Here is a 21,850-nt window from a genome sequence, read left to right as displayed (position 1 = left end):
ACAAACAAGAAAACAAAAAATCTCTAAAAACAAAGCGAAATAAAAAAAGTATAATCAAATACAAAGCAAATGATCATCTTTTAACCACAAAACTTCTACTGTTTTGGTGGTCAACACTGATTATCGAGCAAAAAAAATCGTGTGATTATTAAAACCTTTGGCCCTGTAAACAATCAAAATTATAACCTTTCTCAAGGAATCATTCAACAGATTTAAATAAAATAGGACAGAATATAAGGACATTAGGATATTAGAGAAGGATTATTTGTTCGTTTGACGACCAAAACAACAAAAGTTCCTTCCTTTTTCGGTGAAAAAGTGCCAACGTACCTATAAACGAAGAAGTAGTTCTATTGCATTTTATTTCACTCTTATATAGCTGTATACCTTTTCTTTTTTCCAACAAAACAAAAAATTCAATGGAAAGTCATCTCAGCAAAAACGTTTTGCAACGGGTGTTGAAAAAAAACGGGAAATAGCGCCCATTTGGAGCATTGAGTGAGTTCGATTAGCTAGGTTTGGAGAAAGCATATGAATATATCAACTAAATAGTTTATTATATCATCTGAGACCTTAAATATCACTTAAACGACTCTAATTTTTACTACGAGAATATATAGCAGCTACCATATGTGAATGATCCTCAGCTGATATTATCTTGACATTTTAAATCTGATCAAAGTGGCTGTAATGATATCTTTATGCTTTCTCAAATGTTAGAAGAACTAAGCCAGCTGCAACGACGACCACCTCAAAAAGGCATCACTTTGAGTCTCTATATCTCAAAAAGTACTGGGGAGCCCCGGGGAGCCCTCATACCATATGAAAGGAAATGTCCTCCATTACCTTTCGCTATAATTTCAACACGAGATCCCATTCAGTTAAAGAGTAAACGATAGAAATATGAAGCAAGCAGTTTTAGACAAAATGAATCGAGATCAAAAGTAAACACACCAATACGAATGAGCATAAAAATTCTAAGAAGCAAAATTTTGAAGTCAAACTATTACAACACCTTCAATATTGCATGCACTTTAATCCTACAAGATTTCATTCCAAAAGCATACGAATAAGTACTATAAAGTCTAAGAAATCTATCACTTGCCTTCTCATTTCTCTCTGCCATTTTTGCTTTTCCCTCTCACAAAATAGAGGTCTCTGATTGGCCAATTTTCGCTACCGTGAAGCTTCGCGCGCTGTGTCCAACCCCCCCTGACTTGCTGCATTCGTAGCTTGTACCACAGGCAACCCGGTAAGAAAATTATTGTCTACACTTCCCTAAATTTAATTCCTTTTTGTTTTCCTTATCAAACACTTTTAGGCCTAGGGCAAACGTCGAACTTTCCATGCACCGAACTTATTAAAAACAATGGATATCAGGTGATAATGAGGCGGCATTCTTTAATGTAATTAAGTTCGGTGCATGAAAAGGTCTACGTTTACTCTAGACCTTACATAGATTGTGCTGACTGTGTATAAAATGTTGCTTCTTGGCTTAGGATCTATTTCTTTTAAGATCCTGGATATTTTGACCACTAAAAGAAAAAGGAAATTGTTTTCTTTCGCTAATTTATTACTGAAAAAACTGATTTCTTTTAGACCCATCATACAAGCACTGTTGCGGCTGGTTAGGGTAGGTGACTAATTGAACCAAATCCTGATTTTCTCTGTCTTTAAATGATTAATTTTACAATTGTACGTGGTATGCCAGTTTACATCTAGATAGTTTGATGATATCATGCGCAGGGACCCCGGAGCCTGCGGGGATATACATATAGCCACTCTCCCATTGATTTTGCCGCCATTTTTGGTTTATTCGCTTATGATCTTTGATTGCGGGTTTTTCTTTCGGTTCGGGTTATATTCGGAAGTTATTTTTGAAATCATCAAGAAACGAAAGTAATTTCAAAACTTTACTCGACAATTAAGGTTTCCTTGCCCTGCCAAGCGACCCCAAAACAGCCCCATGATGCAACACGTTCTGCAAGAGGGAAAGGGTAATAAAGAGAAAATGGCAATAGAACATGCAAAATTTTTAAAATTTTATTTTGGTGATTGTAATTTTATTCTGTACACACAATCTTGATCTTTTAAATTTATAATTCAGACTACCAAAGGCCGTGCCATAAAAATGTGATACGCGTAGCTAAAAACACAATTAAATGACTAGATTTTTGTTTCTCAAATCCCCCACCAGAATAAAGATCACATTGGAATTAGCTTGACTTAAGAAGTTGATCAAGATTGGACAAGTTCCAATATTTAATTTGTGATATTAAAAAAGTTAAAAAAATATAAAAAAATTAAAAAATAAGAATAAAATAGAAAGTAGGTGTGGTCGGATAAAAACTTGTATAGCATGTAAATTAAAATCGTAAAAAGATTTGATAAATATTTAGAGAGGGTTCAATATGTGACATTATTAGCAAATAATAACCTCGTGCCCCTCTTTCTAGTTTAACGTCTGGGTATCAGACGGGAGTGCCATACATACAATGGATGTCAATCGAGACAAGGAAAAGAATTGGAAGTGACTGTTTGCAGACAGTACATCCTTTTTGTGCGTACATAATTAAAAACATGTATAACATGCAAAATAAAATCGTAAAAAGATTCAATTCCCCGAATGGTCTACAAGTCAATAGTTCACGAGGTCGAAAGCCAAAAAGGCTATTAGAGAGTTTTAGATTTACGTTCACGACAAACATGAAACGTCAGTTGACCAGTGAAAAAATCTTTTAAATTACTAAAAACGAATATCTATTGACTTGTAGACTATGAGGACGAGAGGTCTAATTGTTTTGGTATAAACCTTCTAATCGGTCAAATTAATGCATTTTTTTTGTTTTCAAGTTAGTTAGACTTCACGGTTTTGGTTTTCTTACCGGCTCTTTACGTCATCAGTACGGTGGTCTATCACCAATAGACCACTAGTAGCTCAGCCAATCAGAGGGCAGGATTTGTGATACATCATTAGTAGGTTTAGACTATTTGCTAGATAGTTTTAGGTGGCCCCATTAGTAAAAATATTTTATGTGCTCAACTTCTTTTTTACGTGCTTAAATTCGTTAATAAAAACTTTGTTATGTTATGAACAGGAGGGAGAGGGCGTATCCAGGCTAATGGCTGGAACAGTGTGTTGTTTCCATTCGTAAAGTTTTAAGAAGGATAGATGACGGCTCAAAAGGTCAAAATATTCCTATTATGACGGTTTTCTATAACGGATTTAGCAATCAACACAAATTTTAGGCATTGTAGGAGAAAGGGTATGGTTTAATTTAGGAGCTGGAACTTAGAAGGATAGCGGAAAGTCGAGTAAGAACATCAAGAATCAACCCCAAAATAGAAGCTTTGATAAAGAGGACATCAAGTTATGCATGCCATTTTTCAAGGACGTCTGTCACTGAAAGTCCAATATCTTTCCCGGAATTAAAAGCTTTTATGACTAAGCGCGAGAGACAAAGTACACCACGGCGGTGTTGTGATAAATAGGCAATCAACATGTGATTTCAAACCAACATACGGTAAAAATAGAAATATTAATTCAAAGCTTTTGTTATTAGAGAGATTATGGGCCTACGACTTTGATAATCGTTCAGTTATTAGGGCTATGGAGCTGAGGTTGCTCTTTCAAAATAGGCATAATTTATTCTAGGTAAATTATGTAGTCTTATGCGTTTCACTAAAATCATTGCAAGCTCGCTCTGCAAAAGCGAAGAAAAGTCTTTTCTGATTTTCTTGCTAGTAATAAATATAAATAATCAGTAAGAACTTCAAAATGAATTTTGAGCTTTAAAGACTCTCTTTGGACTACCTGTGTCTAGCAGTTGAACGAGTATAAAATTTCTTAAACTTAAAAAAACAAGAACACATACAACCGAATATTTGTTTTGAGAATAAAATAGCCATGTTTTTTCATTTATAAAGAAGTAAAGTGCATTCCAAGGAATTCAAATTGAAAATGGAGGAAGAATTGTTTGCTTTCCAATCTGACTTATTCAAAATGATTAATATGAGGCTTGAGGGAACAACAAATCATAAAACTGACATATTCTTAAAGCCAAATTATTATTTAATCAAATGTCCTGAAGTGAATTAACAATTCTCTATCTTTCTACCAAAAAAAACCAACATTAATTTAATATAACACACGTCCGACCCTTGACGAGAATGACGCGCGGATCATCGAAACGTCCCGCGATAAATAAAGTCAAATATCAACCCATGCATGGACAGATGAAAATACAAAGCACAAAACAATTGCACAAAACTATCAAACTACGTACTACATATGGGGCTGATTTAGTCTTTAAAAGCGTGCAATCTGTAACTTTTTTCCATTTTCCAACTGCTATGGCGGTTTAGTCGTACCATAGTTAATAGAGGGGAATGGTTAGGAAACCTATTGTTATCTGTCTTTGTTCGCTTTTGATGTTGAACCGGTCTTGACCGTGCACAATGTTTGATTTTTGCTCGTCCGAAATTGCAAAATAAGTAAACATAAGCTTTGCCTATGGGATTATTGTAAGGAATATTCAAATATCTCTTATAAATATTTAGGTATTTTGAACTAGCAGCCAAAAGAAAGATTTTTGTCTGTTCACTCAGCCATTGCCAACAATCGTAAGACAATGGTAAAACAAAGGATTGTGCACGGTCACGCTTGAAAAAAGTGAACAAAGACATATAACAATAGGTTTCATAACCATTCCCCTCTATTAACTATGGTCGTACTAAGTCACGAATGAAAACACCACTGTTCTGAAACTCAAGGATGGAAACAATAGAGACGCCCCCTCCCCCCTGTTTATGAACTCTGATATCCGATGGAAAGAGAAATATCATCAGGTACAAAATAATGTTAACAGGCATATTAAAAATATCATAACAGAATTAGAAATATCATTCCTAAAAACGAAATACCTTTTTGAGGTTAAAAAATGGGCTTACCTAAAAAACTCAATAAAAAGTCTTCAATCGGCGAATGCTGGGCAGCGAAAACGATTGTCCTCCACTACTTTTTTCGAAACTGAAAGAATATCCACGTCTGTCAGGGTGCATATTCAAGGATAATTTGTCCTGTGGTAGATAGACTCCTTGGACCGCATGGATCTTGGCCTTCTTTGGCGCTTGTACTGTAAGATATTTGAAAAAGGCGATGTTGTAGTTCCATGATATGTATAGGTAATAGGACTACATGCTGTCCAATTTAGAAATAATTGGATGAAAAAAATTCCGAGGACTGACAAAACAAAATGTAAGAGTTAATCACCTCGAACATCGGCAATAAGCCAATATACATCCCTCGGATGAGAAGGTTTTCTATCAATTGTTGCTCATTATAAATGCGAAGTATATATACAGTTATTAACAGAGTTAATAGAGAGTTTTAGATTGACTTTTTTTCTCCCCGCAAACGGCAAACGTGACCACGTTTTCCATAGTTTTCCTGTATTTTACTTTACCTTTTACAAACCTTCTCACCAAAGACAAATATTCTTTTGTTTTTCTACTACTTGGACTTTTTTGCGATTCTTTTTCAGTTTAAAAGAATTTTTTACTGGTCAACTGACGTTTCACGTTTGCGGTGAACGTAAATCTAAAACTCCCTAATAACTAACTATATATTGACCTCGCATTTATAATGAGGGTTATAACAAAAATGAAGCCTTGTGAATAACGAAGAAAACCGTGTCAATTGAGAAATAAGAGGGCGATAGGCGCCGAGTCCCATTTGGACGTCAGAGGAATTTTTTGAATTCAATTATTTCCAAATTGGACAGACATGTTATGTTATGTTATAAGTTATGTCATAGTTTTCCCTCGAAAGAATGCAAATGGAAACGATCAAAATTAATCTTTAATTTGGACGGGAAAGAGGATTTGAAAATAATACAATAGTTGCTTATATGGGATTATAGAGTGACGATAAAGTAGAACAAGAACTGATTTAAAACAAATAGAAAATAGTTCAAAACATGAAAAAAGAATTTTGTGTGAATCCGGTGAACCTTCTCTAGCACTGTGAAACCGCTCGCGCGTAGATCATGCATGGAATAAGTCTTTAGTTACGGCTCATACATTGACACATGATCAGACACGATTCGAGTGGTAGGACTGAGGAGACCAGACAACTGTTGACGAGGCCGGATAAAATGAATTTTTTAAATATATGTTGTTAGATAATCGCAATGCAACTCGATTTTAACAGAGCGTTTTCCACGAATGACGTCACAATTGTGCATCAATGGCTTGAAATGCGGACAAGCCAAGCCAAGCACACATGCTAACATGCTGCAACAATATTTTGTAGTCTGCCTGTTTTCAATTCATGAAAGAACTGTGTTTTTTGGACTTAAATTCTTGTTCTTTTTTCATGTAATTGAAACCTTGATTTGCAATGTTTGTCTTTATTTGGATCCCACAAAGCTTTGCTATAGCTATTTTTAGTAACCTTGAAAAATGCAAGTGGCCTATGTGACATCTTTTTTACGGTTCGGTTTCGACCCAGTCCTTCCACGATATGAAACTCGGCAATAATAGTTTTCCTCGTGTAACTCTTGTATCACAACTAAGTACATTTCTGCCTTTTTTCAAGAATACTACAAGGAATTAAAGGCCTGAGTACTTTTTCTGGTATTTTTATGGAATCGCAATTCAAAAACCAAAACAAAGTACTGATAATTTTCCGCGAACAGAATTTCAAAAATCTGCAATATTGGAGCTAAATTGATTTTTGCGCTTGTGTGACGAAATTTCTTTTGGCTGATTGCCATTTAAATTGCCTATTAGACAACGTCGGATAATGTTAAATAATAAGTGACAAAAACTATTGTTAAGTGGTTGGCACATTTAAAACATTTTATAACAATGTTTATAAACATATTAATACGTCAACCTATAAAAACATGCATATGATGTTTTACTTTGGGTTTTAAAAATGCTTACCCTTTCCGTAGCTTTTGGTTTGTTTTTTCCCATATATCTTTGAGTTGGTTTACTGCCTTGACCATATCGGGTCCTAACTTCTCCCTTTTTTTCAACTCGTTTTTCGCGGCATTTATGACCTCTTTTGTCAAAGGTGGATGAGCAGTTTCGTTCCCACTTCTTTTGACCGGTTTTAGCTGTTTTAACAAAAATTCGTTCCAGTCAACCTCTTTTTGTAACTCTTTCCATCTTAACCTTGCTCTTTTTTGCTCGCCTTTGTCTTTAATTTGCGATAAAATGTATCCTTCCACATACCCAGTCCTTTTGTTCTGAATTTCGTTGAAATTTTCTTGCAGCACAATCCTCAAGAGATTTTCCTGAACGCTTGAACAGAGTTGTCGAATAACCAACTCATCTTTAGAAATGTCGAACTTTAAAGTATTGATTTCTCCCTGTAAGTTTCCTAACTTTGTCTTCAACTTTCCGATTTCCGCCTTAGCTTCACTGGCTTCCTTTTTGGCATTATCATCAATGTCTTTCATTTGTTTTTCAAGGAATGCGTTACTCTCTTCTAAGTCTCCCATTTTTATCTTCATCTCTTTTATTTCTTCATCAAGTCTCGTTATTTCTTCTTTAAGTGTTTGTATTTCTTCTTCCAGATCATGGGTTTTCGTTTGGCAATTTTCGTCATGGTTTTCCAGTTTTTCTTCTAATTTCTTACTTTTTCTTCCAACTCAGTTTTTATTTTATCCTTTCTCTTGATATCGGCTTTCAGCCTGCCTACGTAACTAGTATTACCTTTCTCGTCCATGACTGAAGCTGCCCTAAAGATAAATGTATAGGAAAGTAATAATGGTATTAGAATGAAAAATAGGATTCATCGTGGTGTTGTAATAAATGATCACTTATTCGTTTGCCTCACGCGAGGGTCATAATGATGATGATGATGATAATAATAATATTAATAATAATAATAATAATAATATTAATAATAATAATAATATTATTAATAATAATAATAATATTATTAATATTAATAATAATAATAATAATAATAATGATTTATTGAGCACCAATTTCCCAAGGTTTAACAGCGCTTTACAAATATATATTATATAAAAATGGATAATTTAAAACGATCATTAGGAAAAAGTTATAATAAGTAAATTAAGTAAATTAAATCAAGTATATTATCATATACGGGGCAAAATTACTCAATGCTGATTGGCTAATGAAGGAGGGCTTTTTTCCGTAATTCGGGGCCGAACACTCGACGAAAAAATGGATTTGTCACGTAGGCAAACATATAGACAAAAATATGGGCAAATATCATATTTGACTAATAGTAAACAATATTTGCCCAATGAGTGTATATGATATGTACCTACACATTTATCCGATGGGCACAGCTGGCAAAGTCCGTATGGCCCAGTAAAATCCCAAATGGCAAATATATAGCAGATATCATATCATCCATACATTTACCCAGTAGTAAATGTGAATGCTCATTTGATATGTTCACGTATTTGCCCAGGCCGTATATGTGATTAATGCCTTACATATACCCTATATTTGCCCAGGCCGTATATGTGATTAATGCCATACATATACCCTGTATTTGCCAAGGCCGTATATGTGATTAATGCCTTACATATACCCTGTATTTGCCAAGGCCGTATATGTGATTAATGCCTTACATATACCCTGTATTTGCCAAGGCCGTATATGTGATTAATGCCTTACATATACCCTGTATTTGCCCAGGCCGTATATGTGATTAATGCCTTACATATACCCTATATTTGCCCAGGCCGTATATGTGATTAATGCCTTACATATACCCTGTATTTGCCCAGGCCGTATATGTGATTAATGAGTTACATGTACCCTGTATTTGCCAAGGACGTATATGTGATTAATGCCTTACATATACCCTGTATTTGCCCAGGCCGTATATGTGATTAATGCCTTACATATACCCTGTATTTGCCCAGGCCGTATATGTGATTAATGCCTTACGTATACCATGCGATATGCTCTGACCGTATATGTGATTAATGCCCCCTTAATGCCTTACACTGTTATTTTTTAGGAGTTGATATAACTCCAAAAGTGGAGTAGAAAAAAAAGGTACAGGATAACTCCTTTTTTGGAGTAACTTTAACTCTATTTATTTAACTCCCTTCCAAGAGTAAAGTTTACTCCCATGAAGAGTAACGTTTACTCCCACGAAAGAGTGACTTTTACTCTACATGGGAGTTGTTTTGAACCCCCTAACAGAGTCAAAATGTATCCTTTCGGAGTTGTTATAACTCCCTGTTTGTCACTTTTGAAAGGAGTAAAATTTACACCTTTTCAGGAGTAGATTTTTTCTTGCTTTTTAAGCTTCATCAATTCCCACTGTACGTTATCCTACTTAAAGATCACCTCCTCCCTTGAAGGATAATAACAAAAATGACTACAAAACTGCATTTGGTTTAAAAACAAAAACATTTATTACATATAATAATTTACTAACAATACAGCAATATAGTTACAACCAATAATGCGGAATTGATAAGTATATTTATTCTCATACTTCTTCATTTTTCAGTTGCAATCAAACCAGCTAACGTTCCTTTCAAGGCTAGAAGATAATTATTCAGAATCTGATTTCGAGTTTGTTTTGAAACTTGTATTTAATTAAACGGGCACAGATAAAAATCGTTTTATGTCTTCACAGATATGTGCACAGTTAATGCCGGGATCGAAGATCATTACAACCGCGCGCCAATACAAGTTTAAAAACAAATTCAAATTCAAATTTCTGTCTATATCGTTAATGAGCATGTTTGGCGCCATCGACAAACATGCTCATTAACAATCCTCTTAAATCTTTTCATTCTTAAGCCATCGGTCCCTTTCTTTTCAATGTTCCAGCTGTGTGGTGTATATATCAGTATTTCTTGAAGGAATACAAATCTTGGAAGACAGTTTCGTTTCGAATTTACCTCATCGTCAACAAGCTTGGTGAGGTGCGAGCCTCTTGCTTTACTCCAGCGGAGACCAAAGCATCATACAATTCAGCACCCATAGCCTACGAGAGGAAAGCTATTATTAATGACTTATCAAACTCAGCAATATACAAGGATGCTTATGCTTATTTAGGAGCATCGCTTTGCAGTTACAGAACACAGAAAGCTTTATTTTTTTATAGATTTCTTATCAGTATTAACACAACAAACTTAAGCTTTAAACTTTCTGATCTAAATAATACGAACAAAATAGTAATTTACCTGCACAATATATTGAATCCTTTGAAAGTAAGTCATCCATTACCACAAAAGAAATAACAATTCAATAGGTTTTAGCCTGGTTTTTAACCTCTAAACCCCGAGACAAGCACTTTCCAACTCCAAGCTTCAGGACGTTGTTGCAGGAAATAGTGATACTCTATACCACTAAGGTCATAGTCCAAAGCATTCCTGGCATTGCCGATGTAAGATCCACCAATCACGATCAAGAGGATTTGATACATGTCATGTAATGTGCACGTGGTCTAAGGAGTCCAACATTCATGTGCGAAGACCTACAAAAACTGATGTTCTCTCTTACAGAAATCATCTAATTCGCAAGCACATCATCACGAGAGATACACAACAACACGATTCAGAAAATGACGACTCTGGAAGTGTTTGAGTGCTCTAGAGCAAGTGAAGCTGATCTGACGAGCGAGGAGCGCCAAGAACTTTACCGCCATCGGTCCGATCGGGCAGAGAATGGACAATTTGACCCACAAAAAGAAAAAAAAAAAAAAATGAAAACGCATATGATTTTTCCCTTGTGAAACTTAAAGAAAGGGGTCGAGTGCTACAGGCAATTATAGTTTTGTGTATGATACGTCAGAGTTAAAATTACTCTAGGGTCGTATTAACGAAAGGAGTTGAAACAACTCCCGTCAATTTTACTCCAAAAATAGAGTCAAACTTACTCTGGTTGTTTCCGTCAAACATGACTTAAAAACAGCATGGTTTATCTTTTTTATCTAAAAATAGGCTTAAATCTACTCCATTATTGATAATGTACTCTTTATAGTAATGTTCAACTGTTCATCATTTCCAAAGAGTTAAATTTACTCTTGGAGGAATACATTTTACTCTTGGAAGCGTCAAAATTACTCCCATTGTAGAGTAGATTTAACTCTCTTTCAAGTTACTCCACTCTGTAGAGTAACTTTAACTCTTTTGGTAGAGTTATATCAACTCCTGAAAAATAACAGTGTAGATGTACCAGCGCGTCTTAGTCATATTTGCTCAGTTGAATTATGCTCATCATATTTGCTAAATTTAACTATGTTATCAGTCTTCAGCTATTGTCACTATATGTGGTGACAACGAACCTCATGAAAGACATGAATCATACTGAAACATTTTTATTGTGAATTTCCTTTTCTTGACGACTGATTAACTATGAACAATTTATTAACTACAACTAATTGAAAATGCTAGTTCTGTAAGTTAATTATAGGTGTTTGTTTCATCTTGTGACACCGGATTTGTGAAAGAAGATAATAATATATTTAGTTGTAAATGGATATGTGGCTTATGTACGATTCCTTTTAGATATTCTGTAGTAGTACACTTCATTTATAACTGCAAAAATTAATCAAGGACACCGAACGTGCGGTTGGGTTTCTACGAATTTTATGAATTAAATCTTGTGTCACTGTTCCTCCGTTAGCTATATAGCTATTTAAGCCAATTGACCTATGGATTTCTTCAAGTAAACAAGCCGTATAATGTTCAAATAATCGAAACTAAGAAGAAAAAACCTAGAAATCAGGCCAAAGGAACGGAGGAACAGTGACACAAGATTTAATTCATAAAATTCGTAGAAACCCAACCGCACGTTCGGTGTCCTAGTGCCCTTGATTTGATAAAAACTTTTAGGCTCTCAATGCCCATTCGGGACCTCCAGATGGCCTTGGGCGTCTTGACGGCTCCCTAATTTTCCGCTTCAAAAGCATGGTGAGACTGCGCTCTGATAGCTTCCTTTTTGCCTTTCGGTCCATGCTTTCCATAAACTGGTTAGCTAGGGGGCTTCTCCATGGAAGAGGGTGTTTTATTAAAACTTTCCTCTGCTTAGTAGGGCCCCCTTCGCTATCAGAGCCACTGTCTGCTGTATCGTCATCAGCCTGGTCGTCCGCCTCTGACATCGACTCCTCTGATGACATATACTCCAGTTTCATAATTGATTTGACTTTCTCTTTGTCCCCTGGTGATAGCGAGGTTGATACGTCCGCTGCCTTGGATCTGGATTTTAGGAGCTAAAAGAAAAAAAAAACACCGTCACTCAAAGTTTCTTATTAAACAAAGTCATAATCGTTGCAAATTTAGTTTACTCACATTTTGTTTTCTTTTTGTTTTCCGCTGCATCTTTTGATGTCTTTGAAGGGCCCCTGAACGCTCTCTTTTGTTTCTCTTTCTTCTCGTCAGAAAGTGGCTTTTAAGGGCAGCTGAAATTATACCAAATACCCATATATTAAAACTTGGGACAATATTTGTTCGAAATTTTGGCATTTGGCCGACAATTACTCCTTTAGCATCCATTTGTTTTTGCTTTGTTTTATTTTGTTTCGTTTCGTTTTTTGTTTTTTTTCCCATGTTATTTTATTTAAAACTGCTTCCCCTCCCTTCGGCATTTAAATATTTGTTACCCCCTCCCCCCCCGACCACCACCACCAGCCTTTGTCCTCACCCCTCCCCCCTCCCCTCCCCCCGGGTTAACTTTGATAGGTGCATAAGGCCTTTCGCACTTCGTAATATAAAATATATAAATACCTTCTAACTCGACGGCAGAGACATTCTTATGAACATTCAGAACTCTATCCCTTATTGCGTTATTAATCTGTTCGTTGACGTCATCTCTGAAACTAATTAGGAAATGCCATATTTGAGTGGTAAGTGGAGAAACTTTGGATGATTCAGACAACATCATTTTAAATAAATTTTCATACTTACGCTTTAGTAAAGTCCCATATAAGAGGGTTTTCTTCCCTGTCCCGTAATTTCTTTGCTACCAAGCGTACTTCAGACTGTAGTAACATAATATAATTCATTAAAATCATAAGATGTACCTTAAGTTATTCTTAGACATAGTAATGTTTTCATTATTTTTATGGCTGTGATTGTATTAATATTGGAAAAAAATCGAAATCAAATCAATTCCTTTACAAAAAAGGAAATTATCATTATCATTCAGTGTCTTGTTATTGGAAATCAATTGTAAAGTTTGGTAGCATTAACCACTGCCATGGTGGGTTTCCCGCCAATTTTAGCATTGCATAAATTATACCGCTGCATAATTATACCAACTACTCTTCGCGCCAAGAATTGCCAGTAAAATTATCAATAAAAATAGCCTGCTTTTTTAAATATTGCTACTTTACTTACTGCAACAGCCTTTGAGACAGTAATCTTGGTCTTGCTGTTGTCCTCGTTTTTCTGGCTTTCTTTTAAAGCAGCTAGTATTTGGCGGTTTTGTTCTTGCAGTTGTTTAAACTGTTTCACAATCGTTTCGAAATTTGAAGAAATTTCTTCTTTTTCGCTGTCGGGGTCAACGTTCTCATTCTCGGTTGTTGCTTGCAATAGGCGATTTCTGTGTTCTCTTAGCACATCCTCGTTACCACCAGGGACAGAGGGAATAAGTATATTAAGTCTTTGAGAATTGGCGCCATTTTCAGTACGTCCACTCGTGCTGCTCGTACTGGTAGTAGCAGTAACAGAATGGATTGGCATTGGGCGTCCTGGTAAAGGTGTAGATGTTCTTCCCATTTTTTGATCGCGACGAATGAACGCAATTTATAAGCAAAGATATAGAATGTGCGGGAAACTAGACGACCGACAAAGTTTGTTACCTGTTTGTGACCAAAAGGCGAATGAACGAATAAGTACATCCACTGAACAAATCTACCCCCTATCTATCACGGCGTATCACGTGACTTGTGATGACATATACGTTCATATAATGAAGTCCAATAATAAAAAAAGGAATATCTGTTTTTTTTTAAATGCTGAAGTTGTATCCAGGATTCATGTTAAGTAATATATCTTTTATCTTAAAGCTATTTGCTCCATTTTATAAAGTTATGAAAATTTTTCTAAAGCCTAGATTCACGAAATATCATTGCAATAAACTTGATTAGCTTCTAGCTCTAAAACCATCGTCCCGTTATCTGCCGCCAACAGTGACAGCTCTAAGGAAAAGGGCGCGGTAAAAAAGATCCGGCGTGCTTTTGTCCAATGGCATGTGGTTGATGGACGTGGAACTTTATTACGCTGGAATATGGCTGTTAGCCATTCAAAATGCTTGGTTTGAGTAATTATCCCAATGATACACACCGTCTTTTTAATTATATAGTTCTAGAAAACAAAATGTCTTCTGCGATGTCATTGAAGCGTTATCATTGCTTTCATTGTAACGAAGATCTACATTACAGAGTATTTTGCCGTCACAAAGAAGAATTTTATGATCCTTTAACAAATCAATGGCAATTACAGCGGAATGACGACGAAGACTCAAATGATAGTATTTTCACTCACGATATTGATGGCCAGAACGACATTTCTTCTAATGACTACAGCGAGATAAACTTTTTGGACCAAACTGATCAAGACTACTCTGATGTGCCAAATACAAACCAACCATCAAGTGACGAATTCTTACCAGCTACTTCGCAAAAAGGTATTGATGTTATACTTTTATTTGATGATTAAGATTATATAATCTTTAAATGTTAAAGTCAAACTGCATAGATAAAAGATTGAATCTTTAACAAGCGGCTGATTTGCACATGATCTAGCTCCCCTATTGGATTTATAACCAAGCATTAGTGTTATTGAAGCGAGATTAAGTTAGTGTACAAATGATTCTTTATTATTTCTATCTTAGCTTCGTTTTCACCGTTACTTTTAAGAAGGGTGCATTATTAAGTAATCGGCTTATGGTTGCCATTAAAACCTCAGTGTTCATTCAGAAAGGTTCATTCAAAGAGTTTATAAAATCAGAGCTAGAGATAAATCATTTAAAACGCCAAAAAGAATTTACTATGTTCAAATGGATTCTGCTGTACATTTTCGGCTCCAAATCAGTTCATGACTGTGGTCATCCTGAGATAGCATAATATCCGGCAAAACATGTTTGTCAAGCTAGAGAAATTATAAGTAATTTATTTAATATGTCTCTTGGTTTTTTATTTTCGATTTATCATTTTTCTGTCACGAATTATAAATTGATGTTTTACTGACTTAGAAATGTATAATTTTTTTTCAATGGAAATCATTTATTTTCAGAGCAAAATTTGGGTCAAAATTATGCACATAGGGACCGGTCTTTATTTAAGTTGGAAAAGGGGGGGGGGGGGGGAGTGTGGAGGAGAAATTGTCAGTGACGCAAAATATTTTCGAGGCCCCCCTTTGAAGCCATCCAAGTTTATCGAATACCCCCCCCCCCCCCCCCCCCCCCCCATGGACTGTAGTAAAAAGTCATTTTTAAATTTCAAGACCCCCCATTTTTCACTAGCAAAATTCCAGCCCCCCTCCATCTCTTAAATAATGACCTGTCCCTTAGCCCATGAGGTTTTTTTTACTGTCATTTTTTTTTCTAGTATTATAATGGTTTCACACTTTATCTTATACTATGTTGCAGTTATACAATGCCGAATAAATAAAATACATCGTATTTGCTTATGTTTAAAGGAGACGGAAGAAATAACTTTGAGGAAGAAGATCAAGTGTTTTGGGATGACAAGTCGGACAGTGAATCTGACCATGAAGAGATAAGAGGAAATGAAAGAAGGAGATTGCTTGAAACTTGGGATATTGATATCGATGACCTAGAAAGAGATTTTGAACAATCTAGTGCAGAAGTAAGCGTTGCCGTCGAAGCAAGTTCCCGAGTGACCCTTATTAACTGGATTGCCTTGTTTGTGTGCTTTTGGTCTGCATACTTTTCTGTACCAGACCGAGGCATTGATATTCTCCTCGCCTTTTTTAAAGCGATTTTTCAGGTTTTGTGTGAGCTTTCGCCAATCATTTTCCCAACCGCAGTGTTGGTTTTCCCGAACTCCTTCAAACTCTTGAAAAATTATCTTTCTTTTAAAGATAAGCATTCAAAGTATGTTGTTTGTCCAAAATGCGACACCCTACACCGTTTTCAAGACTGCATTACAACAAGATTCGGGCGTGTCATTGCTAAACCATGTTTTCACATTGCTTTTCCGAATCACCGTCAATTGTTTCGCCGCACACCTTGTGGAGCGGAATTGCTTAAGGAAATTCGTTTGAAAAATGGACAGACGAAATTGTACCCACATAAAGTTTATTGTTATAAAAGCATCAGAGAGACTCTAACTCACTTTATTAAGCGACCAGACTTTGTACAAAGATGTGAGATTTGGAGAAATCGGAATGTACCGGACGATATTTTAGTTGATATTTACGATGGTCAAGTGTGGAAAGATTGGCAATATTTTAACGGCACTCCTTTCCTTGCCCAGCCTAATAATTATGCTTTTATGCTGAATGTTGACTGGTTTCAGCCTTTTAAGCATAGTGTCTATAGCGTTGGAGTCATATATATGGTCCTCCTAAATCTTCCGAGAAAAGAAAGGTACAAAGAGGAAAACGTAATAATAGTTGGGGTAATACCTGGTCCACACGAGCCCAAATTGAATATCAATACGTACTTACAACCACTTGTAGCCGAATTGAACTTATTGTGGCACGAAGGCATCCAAGTTCGGCCTCATGGATGTAGAACAGCAAGATGTTTTCGAGCTGCCCTCCTTTGTATTGCTTGTGACATTCCTGCACTAAGAAAAGTTTGCGGTTTCTTAGGATGTACTGCTCACCGAGGGTGCTCAAAGGGCACAAGATTTTTTCCTGGAGATTTTAGTAGCATGGATTTTTCAGGTTTCGAAGATGACGATACACCAAGGACAAATGAAGAGCATCGAAGAGAAGCTCAGAAAATACTCAATGCAACAACCGCTGATGAACGAAACCAAATTGAAACTTCCACTGGAACACGATATTCTGAACTCTTACAGTTGCCTTACTTCGATTGTACTCGTTACCATGTTGTTGATCCTATGCACAATTTGTTTTTAGGGACAGCAAAACATTTAATGAAAAATGTATGGCTAAATGCTGAAACGCCAATTATTTCTAAAGAAAATTTGAATAAAATCCAGGAAAAGGTAGATGACGTCAAAGCACCATCATTTATTGGGCGTCTCCCGAAAAAGATATCAACATCGTTTGGAGGATTTACTGCTGATCAGTGGAAAACATGGACTCTGTTGTATTCTGTATTCTGCATTTGGAATATCGTTCCAACAGATGATTTGGAGCTGTGGAGGTTATTCGTATTGTCCTGCTTTCACCTTTGCTCTCCACTTATTACAACTGAAGAGCTACAAGAAGGACATGATTACCTAGTGAAATTTTGTAAATCGTTTGAAAAAATATATGGAAAGAAACGTGGTACGCCAAACATGCATCTACACCTGCACCTCAAACAATGTATTTTAGATTACGGGCCTGTATATTCATTTTGGCTTTTCAGCTTCGAACGTTTCAATGGGATTTTAGGAGCGTTTCGAACTAACAATAGATCTGTTGAAATACAAATCATGAGAAAATTTCTCCAAAAGCATGAACTAAGAGATATCCCTTTACCAGAGAGATTTCGAGAAACTTTCCAACCAGTATTTCAACTTCTTCAGGAGGCACAGCAAGTAGGAACACTTGGCGAAAGCATCCCATCAATACCATCAACACTTAATCTTTCAGTTGGTCAAGTACTACGTTGCTTAGAGTGGAGCAATATGAATGCATACTCATGTTTTTCACCTCGATCCATTGATGTTCTTGATGATGACTATACAGAATACCTTTTTAAAGCTTATGAAACAATTTTACCTCAACACTCGGTCATTGAATGTGTTACCGATACGTTTGAGAGAATTAGTACCATTGGATATTCGGGGACAAAGCTAGGGTCCTCTGACTCTAGACTGGAACGTTCTTCCTTCATTCTTGCAAGTTGGTGTGGCCAATATAGTGGCAGTATTGAGACCGATTCATTTGACTTGCGCCCCGGTGTTGTCGATTTCTTTCTTAAACAAACCATTATAATTGATGGCAAGCAGGAATCATTGTGTATGGCAAAGGTTCGATGGTTTCAGCGTCATCCAGAAAGACACAGGATTGGCAGACCACATGAAATTTGGTGCAGAAACTTGTTTGAAATGGAAGGGCCCTCTACATTCATTCCAATACAAAGGATACACAGCCAGTTTGTTGCTGCGTACGATGTTATTGACAAAGAAAGAGTATTAATTGTTTGTCCTTTACAACGTAAATTGTACGGATGATGGAGATGACAGTAAAGTATCATCCAGGAAAAATATTCAAAGCTATCAAAAATAAACTGTTTGAACTGTGCATCAGTAACTAGAGTCAAAATGGAAGTTGAATGAATTGTTTGATGAGTTTAAAATTAGATGAATTAAAATAATTATGAATAGAATTGCATATATTGCCAATAAAAAAGATGAATTCATATGTTTAGACTAAGCAAAATTGATGCTTCAAATAATATTACAGATGTTAGCGGTTTGAAATACAGCTGAGGTTAATGGGTAAGTTTTCTTATTGTCACTGGAAAAAACGAATGTACGACTTACGCATATTATGAATACATCGTCCGCGTTTTTTCCTGTGTGTATCAACGCATATAACCTCACTTTCATGACATCAAAGCAAAACAATTACTGAATGAATGTGGTCGCAACATTGATGTCATGCGTTAGGAGAAAAAATTGACATATATGACTGAGATGCATGCACCTACATGCACTCCCCCTCGTAAGTCGTAAAAACAAGCCAACAACCATTATAATTCAGTTGAAAAATTATTGATTTGTTTTGAAATGTTTTGGTTGCAATGACTTGAAACGGAAACCTCACATCGGATATACTCAGTTTGCGGTATTGTATTTGCTCCCCAGGTAAATATGGGGCAAAGCCTAGTGCAAAGTTGATTTCATATGTGCCCTTCATTTGGCAATAGGGCAAATATAGGGCAAAAACGGTTATCACATATCCCCACTGGGTAAATGCGTCTAAACTAAGGGCAAATATATATCATATTTACCCATGTGTTCAGATGTATGGCAAAGCAATGGCAAATTTATTAGAAATTTACCCCGACCTTTGCCTGCATAGGCAAATGTATGGGCAAATATAGAGCACCATATTTGCCCAACATTTGCCAAGTGGACATATCATGACCAAATCCATTATTTCGTCGAGTGGAATTACTAGAAAATGATTGGTTATTCAGTTACTTAGCAACGCTCATAAACTGCAAACTTTTCTTTTTCAAAAGATGAAGAAAAATATAGAAATTTAAAGATATTTGACCACGTAATTTTCGAGTTTTTATTTTTTTAAATAACCCATGCACTCGACTTCGTGACGTCATTTAAAAAAAACTTCTTAAAGTTCTGGTTATGAGGTAACAGTAATGCTGAACGAGTCTAGAAAAAAAGCCTATTTTACTCACTGTTTGCCCACTATACTTGCCCAGTTTTTTAATTTAAAAATGAAATAAGCTATAATCGAACTATGTTCAACAGCAACGGTAGTTTCCAAATCGACATAGTGGAGTTTCTCATAACTTGGCAGAGTTATGACAACCTATTTCAAATATATTTTGCGCAAAAAGTTATCCATTTCGTATTTAGGACCCCAAACCCCGTTTATGCACAATTTGAGGAGCAAAATCCGTGAGGTGGCTTGGCCGGCCTATGTTTGAATGCCGACAGAGTATGACTCTTAAAAGCGTTTTATTATACATCCATATCCATATTTTGAAATTAGCGAATTATTTAAAATTTTCTCCAAACTCATCAGACAAAATTATGACAATCTATTTAGTACCAAGAATATAGAATTCCATGAAAATCAATCGATTTTAAGCGAACAAAAAGACACTATTGTAAAATACCACGGTAAGGAAAATCGATCCTTAACAGAAGCATAAATGTTTGACCTACTATAATTTAGAAATATCCGATAGTTTTTGACTTGATACGAGCGGTTAAAAAATTGCTAGATTTATGCTGGAGTCACCTTAATTAAGCTAGGGTAACCTATTGAGAATGTTAATAAAGTTTGTGTTGTGTTGGAAAAATAAATGCAACTTACCAGTCGAGCTAAGATCAAACTTTTACAGAATAGTTTGAGATTTATTTTCTTGAGTTCCAAGTGTGTCAGTAGACTCCTTCGCAGTCGCGTAGCATTCCTTCGCAGTCGCTCAATAACTGTTTCTCTAGAGGATCTGTCAGTAGGCCGTCTTTCTTATGCAGAAACATCCACTGTTTTGTCTCCCAGAACAATTCCTTTTGATAGGGGCTCAGTGCATACGTACCTGTAATGTTTTTCATTAATAATTCATAGTGCAAACCGTCACTAATCGAAATTTTTCTGTCTCGTTCGAATTGACCTTCATATCCTATGCTGAAAAAACAGCAACAGTGAAAACAGCAACAGATCTTTTATCGTTAACAGAAGCGTTTGACTATTCTTGACTAAATAAAGTAAGAATACTTTCAATGGGCAAAGATGTGCTTATGTGACGTTTTTTTTCAAAAGTCAAAAGCTCCCGGGTGTCTACTACACCTTTTGCTGTTCATTAACCGCAAAGGAATATTCATTCAAGCGAAAAAGCATTATCATTAGCGCGATGAGGCACACAATAACGCGAACGGAGTTTCAAGAGCGCGATGGAACATTCATTAAGGAATTTAGCATAACTTTGGACAATCATGAATATGTTTGTGCAGGTTCATTAGCGTTTTCGAAGTTTCATTAGCGCCTTTGTGCAATCAATAGACAAAACCACACATTCAATAACGGTTTTTGGACATTCATTAGTGCAATACATTATTACTTTACTTTTTACACGGGAATTGTAGGATTTTAGCTTTCTTTACATTTTTTACAACCCATGAATATAACCGTTCTTTACAAAGAAAACATGGCGTTAGGTATAAATATCAACAACATAAATGTTATCACGCAACAAAAATGCATGCAGTGGTACAACCACATGCAAACCTATCTTCCCAGATGTATGAATAGAGAAGAAATTCAAGGATAAATACACTTCTTTCTTCAATACCTAACGCCATGTTTTCTTTGTAAAGAACGGTTATATTCATGGGTTGTAAAAAATGTAAAGAATGAATATTCCTTTGCGGTTAATGAACAGCAAAAGGTGTACTATTTTGAAAATGGTTTCCGGGTGCCAGGTATCTAGACACTTCGTAAATAAATAATAACTACGCTCGAACCAAAACATTCAAAAATTTTAGCGATAATTCTATGACCGATAGCAAGCGCGAATGAAAATTATCGATTTTGTAATTGCCATCGTTGTTTTTAAGTAAATTTCTGAGTTCCAAGTAACCCAGGAAAACAGGGATATCTGTCATTTGACTAAATTTATTCAAGCTTCCTAGAAAAAAAGGTTCTCTTGGGATTGTCCTTGCCAATATTTGAGAGAAAATAAGAAAATAAGAAAGCTAGATCAATTGTATAACTTTGGCAAAAATAAAGCCGTTCAAACTTCTATCCCATCGGCCAAGACTAAGGAAGAAGGCGAAATATTACTGGATATATAAATAAATAATTCGAGTCCCTTGAGGCAGCCTTATCACGGGACAAGCCTGATGGCCAGTCCAAACGATCGATATCTGAATCAAAATAAGGCGTGCAATCATGCGAATTTGAAAAACTATTCGTCTGGACTGGAGAGCCTCTCCATACATGTGAAAACTTGCATTTATGGGTCCTCTTGAACACAAGGCTAGTCA

At 35.9% G+C, this 21,850-nt stretch overlaps 1 protein-coding gene across 1 annotated transcript; it reads right to left on the bottom strand.

The window, feature by feature from the left end:
• Window positions 1-4,717: 4,717 nt before the first annotated feature.
• LOC148906586 (uncharacterized) lies at window positions 4,718-20,324 on the bottom strand. Its single transcript, XM_089038504.1, has 3 exons — window positions 20,181-20,324; window positions 6,949-7,751; window positions 4,718-5,135 (listed from the first exon to the last, which is right to left on the bottom strand). Exons 2-3 carry the CDS (start codon window positions 7,521-7,523, stop codon window positions 5,051-5,053), a joined length of 660 nt encoding a protein of 219 aa, XP_088894630.1. The 5' UTR covers window positions 7,524-7,751; window positions 20,181-20,324; the 3' UTR covers window positions 4,718-5,050.
• Window positions 20,325-21,850: the final 1,526 nt, after the last annotated feature.

The sequence above is a fragment of the Actinia tenebrosa genome, unplaced genomic scaffold, assembly GCF_029948245.1.
Source record: "Actinia tenebrosa isolate PJP-AT-01 unplaced genomic scaffold, QUT_ActTen_1.0 PGA_scaffold5__44_contigs__length_20552954, whole genome shotgun sequence".
In the NCBI taxonomy this organism is placed as follows: domain Eukaryota; kingdom Metazoa; phylum Cnidaria; class Anthozoa; order Actiniaria; family Actiniidae; genus Actinia; species Actinia tenebrosa.
Note: the sequence above shows the minus strand (reverse complement) of the source record. Positions and strands in the feature narration are given on the sequence as shown.